The 7,500-nt window shown below is 50.9% G+C and overlaps 1 protein-coding gene across 2 annotated transcripts in view; it reads right to left on the bottom strand.

Annotated features, from left to right (window-relative positions):
- Positions 1-7,500, bottom strand: part of LOC125954979 (actin-binding LIM protein 3) — a 30,558-nt gene that overhangs the window by 22,646 nt on the left and 412 nt on the right. For both annotated transcript variants that reach the window (XM_049685744.1, XM_049685743.1), the window contains exon 1: positions 7,003-7,500. This exon is cut by the window's right edge. In XM_049685744.1, the coding sequence (XP_049541701.1) occupies positions 7,003-7,006 (4 nt within the window). In that variant the 5' untranslated portion in view covers positions 7,007-7,500. The remainder of the gene's footprint in view (positions 1-7,002) is intronic.

Consider the following 7,500-nt stretch of genomic DNA (forward strand, 5'->3'; position numbering starts at 1 on the left):
GTAAATCGTTCGAAGATGCACCGCACCTTCAGCTATACAAAAACTGCTTTTCCTGTTTAACAAAAAAAAAATACACAATAGAATGTAGTAACGATAGCATGGCCTCCTTTTCCAACCCACCAAAAGAAAAAAAACCACGCAACTTTGTGCTTGATTTGCACGCAAGGTCATCCACCTCCACCACCACCCGGCTCGGGGCGCAGTTTAGATAACCGAAACCAGCACGACAGGCTGCGCGCGAACTATCAGAACAGCAACGTGGCCGCAACGTTCGTGCGTTCGAGAGCGATATTGCGTGTACCAGCAGCGGCCGGTGCCATGTTCAAATGGGGAGGCACAGCACTCGTACAACCAACCAGCAGCAGCATGAGCGTAACGGAGGATGCCCGCCATGCTGCCGGTGAAGGGTGGTTGCGGTGCTTTACACTTTACTTTCGGTTTCGCATGAAACCACATACGCGTGAAGCAGAATTTAAGGCATCAAACAAATTATGTCATAACTAGCGAAGCAGCACACGCTTTGGAAATTGTGATAGGATCGCTTGGCGCCGTCCCCCCACACCGGAAATACATTTCTTGATGGAGTCATCACGGTCGTTATTCTAATATTAGTTTTAAGTAACCCCCCGAGCCGGCTCGGGGGGGAACGCCAATGGGAAATTGGGCACGAAACAATACCACACTATCCGCGGTCCTGTTACTCATTATCCGTCGTATAATTGCCGGTTTATAAGATCTGGAGGACAGCATAGCATGGCTATTACAAGCAATAATTGCGATTAGCAAGATAATGAACAACAGAGCGGTAGGGGTTTGGGGAGGATGAGTTTTAAAATATACAAAACCAAATTATGATTACTGATCCCCCGGCAAACAATGGGGGAGTGCTTTTGGGTGGTGCAGAATTTGAACCAAACAGGAAACTCTCATCGACGAAACGACGTTGTTCCCCCTCGCTATTGATGCTTTCCAATTGACGCCATTGTTTGGCTTTTAGTGACAACTTTTCTGTTCCTTCTTCTCGTTTTAATGTGACTTCCCTTAGCCGGGAACCATGGCAGAAGAAAAGGAAAACCACATCAACCAACCAACTCCAAGTCCGGAAGAAGGCTAAGCGATCCACTGGGTAATGGAGGTTTTGGACTGGCCCTACCTTGCGATCGGGTTGGTTGGTTGGTTTGCCCTTCCATCTAGCGCGCTTTCTCGAAGACGAAATGGATTGCCGACCGTTCCGTGGATTGTTCCATCCAGCAGCAGCAGCAGCAGCAGCACCGGCGGCAGCACCGGCAGCTAGCTTTAGCCGGATGAATGGGAATTCACTTTGCTACGGTTGCCGGGTGCTACGCCAGGGGTACCAATTTCGGTTATAGCCATATAGGAGGAAGGGTGGCGCAGGAGAAGGAAGTCAGTCACTCGGAGGGAATCCAGCTACGAAATTAACGGTGAAACACGCTCGGCGCACTTCGACAACACCAACCAACACGAATCCATCGCTCTTGCTCTCTCTCTCTCTCTGTCTCTCTGTCTCTCTCAATCGCTCCACCGGCCAGGCGCTAGGGGTTCGTGTTTCGGCGTACCCCGTTAACGAGCTTCAATTAAAGAAGGAGCAACCCATTCCCTTAAGCTGGGACAAGAACGAGCTCTCCAAGCATAATCTATCCAACTACTGCGGGTTTGTTAGATCGATCGTTGATCCTCGGAGTTGGCTGTGTGACCGTGTGGCCGGCAGCAACGCAACGAGATCATCCTCAAACAATCCCGGACCGTGGGTCAAATGCGGAAAGGTCTTCTTCTACTTCATACGCTTACTGGATTCCAACGTTTGCAACCGATCAAACTTTGAAAACTCCTCGACCGTGCCGGAACGCCGAACGTCGGCTGCTACTATTACTCTTCTGTGCGGCCACCAAACGACTGCCCTCTTTACTTTCTTACGCCGGTTGCTAGCTCTGCTGCCCTTTGTGGCGATGGAAAGCGGTTGAGTGATGATGGTTACTCACAAATTTGCCCCCTCATTTTCCGGCACGATCCATGCACGATTCGAAACTTCAAAAGTCCCATATATGAGAGAGGGCGCTGCGCAGCGAGACTGGCTTGCTTTGCCTTTGCTCGGAGCCATTAAACGTAGTTTGACCGTAAGTCTGTAGATTGATATCTTGGGGCACAGCATAAGAAGCAGTCTATCCATGGCGCTCATCAGCCCGGACAAGGCGTACCCCGTGGGCAGTGTGTGTCTGTGCGTAGTGGTGGCGTTCTGCTACAATAAAGTCGATAACCGAGCCAAGATTACGGGCGTCGAAAGTCATTATTAAATTAACTCGATCCCCTAATTGCTTTGTCACTCTTTTCCACACTCCGTTTCCACGAATGTGGAGCGTGCGAGATATTTCTGCAATTTTTGGCGTTTTTTTTTTCGTTTTTTGCTACACACAATTTCCAGCGTGCGAGGAGGAGCTTTCTAATTGGGAGAAATTTGAACAAAAGAAGAACAAAAACTCATGAGCTTTACTACTGCTAACTCCCAGGGCAAACAGTTTCCCCCGCCCGGGGTTCATCATGTGTGCTGCGTTCCTGGTGCGTGAAAAGAAGGTGATCGTCAGAGAAAAAGAGAGTGTATTGTATGGGCATATGGGTGTGCTCCACGAACCATGTAACTAATATTCCCCCCACCATAAACAGACAAACTAAGCGCTGAACTTAGGAAAAGTGGAAATGAATTCCGTAAACGAATCTCGAAAGCAAAGCAAAAAAAAAACAACGAGCAATGCGCCGAGGCCAAACAGGAAGTTCACTCAGCGGGAGGTGCACGCACGCACGCACGCGGTCCGCTCGCAGCAGTCAGCTGACAGTGACAAACTTCATCAATCAACTTCATCAGACCGAAGATCACTGCATGAGAACCCGCTGGTGGTGGTGCCGGTGTTTTGTGTTCTAATGATGATCAACCTCGCGAGAGGGGAGCTCGCGCTAGTACTGGCGAAGGTTGTTGTTTTTTTTTTTTTGGAGATTCCATTCCGCTGCCATAATATGTTTGTTTATTATGCTCTATTTATTTTGTGAGGGAAAGCAGCACTTCCCTCCTCCCGCGGTCTCTACCGCCTACAAAAATACATATTCTCTTCCCCTCGGGTTATGCTAGAGAACACTGTGTGCGCGCGTGCGCGGGCACACACGTGCTTCGTCATTGAATCGGACAGTAAACGCAAGCAACATGGGGATGTGGGGGGCGCCCTTCCATTTTGCTTTGTTTGAAGTTGAACGAAATTCGCTTAAACATCGGGGTACACATTGCATTTTGCTGCTTCCGCGTAATCTGCCGCGTAACCAAGGGCCTTTCTAGGCCACCTACGGTAGCCGCTGGTGTGTAATTGGATCGCTTTAGGGTATCACCTTCTTTTCTTTCCTTTTGCTCGATAAAAAAAGAAGCGAACGAAACGTAAACACGGCTCGATGACCACGGATCTGGGTCAATCGAAGTGCTTCTACAAACTATGGTTACTTTACAGCACCACACACACACACACACACGCTATCGCGATCATAAATTTTGCAAAGCAAAAAAATTATGAATCAACTACAGTGTGAAAGCCCGTTATTAATCAACGAGCAAAACAACTATAGCCCGGGTGCGGGTTGGTGGGCCTATGCTAAATGTACTGCAAGCAAGTAGCTAGCCCTGGGTTGCAATGTTGATCGATTTATGACGCGGGTAGACTATCCGGTTTAGCCACATTTCGCCGCCCGATACGCTCTTCATTCATTACACAGCCAGCCCGCCAGCTCCAGAATGGGGTGCATGAAGCCCCAGGTCTAATTGAAAATCTATCACGACGACCAAGGGCACACCGGCTGAACACCGGCTGAAACGAAGAAAAAGGGCTAATGAACCTTCCTTCCTTTCGCAGCATTCCTTTCTCGCTCGCTCGGCTTATGACAAGCGCCCAAGTAGTCCCAACCAAGTCTGTCCGCTGTCCGCCGTCAGGAGAGGTGTTGTTGATTGTTATTACAGGTCGCCGTCAGCGAAGCGTCGAAGAAAGTCGGCTCAGACATGCGTGTTTCACCGGCCCTTCACCGCCCATCATCATCATCATCAACATCAGCAGCGGCATCCGCTTTACGCACTTGCGATCGCATTCTGATCGTTCGTCGAGACAGACGTGCGGGGAGAACAGGTCTTTCCGCCCGAGGAAGCCACATCAAACGGACAGCAGCAGCAGTGGCAGCCTGCGCCTGCTGCTGTCATGTGCGGGGCTTCTTTCTGCGTTTTTAACGAAAAGCGACAGCATTCCCGGTGGGAAAATTGCATCACTGCAGGCTACCCTGCGTCTTACACACACTGTTGTGTCGGATGTGTTTCCTTTTCGCTTTCTGTGGTTTCTGGTCTTTTCGTTCCGGTTTCTTCCTTTTACCGAGTCTCTACACGGGCGCGAGAAAGCTGAAAATGAGATGAGAATGAAAAAGGCGAGAATGTAAAATCCCATACATTTGTGACAGCCTACTTGTATCTTTACATTTCCATTTGTATGGGATTTGAAATTCTCAACTTTTTCATTTTCAGCTTTCTCGCGCCCGTGTAGATGAAGTGTTACTCGTCTTTGCGTCGCGACGGGCTGGTTCGCCCATCGCGCGAAGCGCCGATTGCAGGCCGGACCGGACCATTTTAACGAGCATCAATCTCACATCATCGTCTATTTTAGATCAAACGACGCTCATCACCAGACCGACGACGAGCGTTCCGAGAGCCGCACCAAGACTACCACCACTCGATGACGATGCCACGAGAGCGTGCTTGTTGTTGATGATGATGATGATACGAGAGGTTTGTTTGCCGTAAAAATGCTAAATAAATCCACTTTCCACGATCGGCGGCGGTGGTCGGTCTTAACGCATGCGGATGCGGACGACATACGGACGGATCCGGACTCTTCGACGGGTAGTGGTGGTGAGCCGCCTGCTGCGGTTGATCCATTCCATTTAGCAACCATGCGAAAGCTCGACTCGCCAACGGGAACGAACTCTCAAGTGACGTGCAGCTAGGCCTACTCGAGCGAAATCAGCCGACAGACTGACTGACTGACTGGTTGACTGGGGATCTCGTCGTTCACAGCGGGACAACTAGATGGGATAATCGGTCGTATCCTGCGCTGCCAAACGCGTGGCCAAACGGCGAGAACGACGTTGCACTTTAACGTCGCTTCGGTCCGAGGGGACACTTTTGCAGATTATTACTGTTTTATGTCTTTTCGCCATCCGCCATCTATGCAGCGCATCTTTCGGGGCTCTTTGCAGCGTGTGTTGTGTCTGGGATGGATCCGTTGTCGAGTGTGTGTGTGACGCGCCTTCGCTAACCGGCTCTGCGCATGAGATAAGATTAGCATGTCGCGACGACACTGTGGCGGAGGGATTGTTGCTGCAGCAAATCCCCAAACCCCTTTTGGACCACAATACTCCAACACTGTCGCTTGTGTTTTGAGTTTCCCGAATAAATTAAATACAAACTACAACGGTACAACCGAAGAAGCAAGAACGTTCTTAACCATCCTTGCCAAGCCGTAGCACTTGCTTTCGTGGTAAATTATTACACCAGACCGTGCCCGGCCCGGCCCGGCCCGGCACCACCCTGACGTCCAGACATCCGGGAACCTGCCGACTCCTACTACACCCCTCCTCTCGCGCTAGGTCACCGAACTGCCGGCCTGCGACGGGTAGCCATTTCCGCATTTTAATATTCCCTCACGTACCACACGCTGCCATACGAATCCGACGAACGGCCGGGCTGGCTGTTCTCCCTAAGCGGACACACACCCCTCACTTAACACGCTACACCGTGAAGGGAGTGAGTGGGAATGGAAAAATCAATAAAAGAACCCCGACCGAAAACAGCCATTCCGTGGTTTTTAGCTCCGAGTAGCTCTGGCCAGCGTCGTCGTCGTGATGGCGCGAGAAATCCATGAACCACCGTGATTTCCTGAGCGCGAATTTCACGCGATGGTTCCAATTGCATGTGGCGCGCGATCGGGCGGTGAGGTGGCAGGAAGTGCAAGTTTTTCCATCCCGCTTTCCACCGAGGGGACGTATCGGTTCTCTTCATCGGAACGCAGCCGCGGTGTGGTGTATGTGTAAATGATGGTTCTCGGAAGAGCCAGATCTTTCTCATTCAATCACACACACGCACGTGGCACGGCGTAACACGCACGCACTATTTATAATTAGAATGTTCCCGTTACGGGAGGCGGGGAGGCGGGGGGCGCGGGGGGGGGGGGGGGGAATGCGTTTGGGGCCGTTCAGCTGCGCCCGGAGGAGGACAACGCCCCAAAAATAACTCACAATTTTATAGACTGCTGCTGGTGCCATGCGTTTCATCGTCGGTCGGCGCATTTCGGAGAGGATGAAATGAAATTTGGATTTTCCATTTTCATTCGTGGAAATCTCGGCACACACCACGACACACGGCAAAACGGATCATCGGAGAGGGATGCCGATTGTGCCGCTGACCTTTCGATTTTCCACCGAGACATCATGGAACCGAAGCAAGCGGCGCACGAAAAAGGGCCACGATTCCTAAAAGTAGAATGGAAAAAGATCCCGGAGGGTCGTGGCTATCCCAGCTAGTGCCGGCTTTTCCCGTTTTTCCATCAAAACACGCACACCAACGTAGGCCCTCTCTCTCTCACTCTCTCTCTCTGTCATTCTCTCTCGCCTTTCATCGCAGTAGTGCGTGAAAAATAGCTTTTCCAAGCCAAACAGGAGCTCTCTTTGGGTTTTCTTCTCTCTATTTCTCTTTGTCGGGTGGTACGATGCATTCTTCATTTCTTCCCCTTTTTCCGCGACCCCTTTTTCGCATTTCCAAATACCAGAAGCCGTCCTCATCTCCCCTTCGGACACTTTTTTTCATTCCTGCCTCTTTTGCTTCCCTCCGATATCGAGGGCACAATAGAAGCCCGGAGTGGCGTGTTCGACTAACGGCCCCTTAGTCGGGGCGCCTAAGCACTCTGCTCTTACCCATCGTGAACGATTTTCTTCAGCTTCAGGCTCGCCTGCTGCCACGGGATGTTTTGCGTTGTTGCGGGGTCGAGGTCTCTGTCGATGATTGCTGGCCGGCGTTGGTCCCGTTTGGCGTTGCTGGGTGCGATTTTCTCAACGCAAGGCAGTCTTCAGTTTTCAGCCACTTCACTCCACACCGGTCGTTACTTGGATGCGGCGTACTTTTTCCAGCACCGACACTCCGCACTTGCACGCACCGGAAACCACGAATTTGGCTTCTTCTCTACACTTGTTCTCGCTTTTGCGCTTTTGTGAATCGATTTTCGGGCGCAAAAGCGGTCAACAACAGCGAGGGTTTTCACTTCACTTTGTGCAATTTTGGATCCCGAAGCCGATGCCAATTTTCTTCTCTCGTTGGCAATTTTCACCCACACCCCACCAACACGGGGAGAAAACCACACGACGCAAACGCCGACTTATTTTGCCTCACAAACGGCGATCATTCACAAACCACGC

This window comes from Anopheles darlingi, chromosome 3 (genome assembly GCF_943734745.1).
Source record: "Anopheles darlingi chromosome 3, idAnoDarlMG_H_01, whole genome shotgun sequence".
NCBI classification, from domain to species: domain Eukaryota; kingdom Metazoa; phylum Arthropoda; class Insecta; order Diptera; family Culicidae; genus Anopheles; species Anopheles darlingi.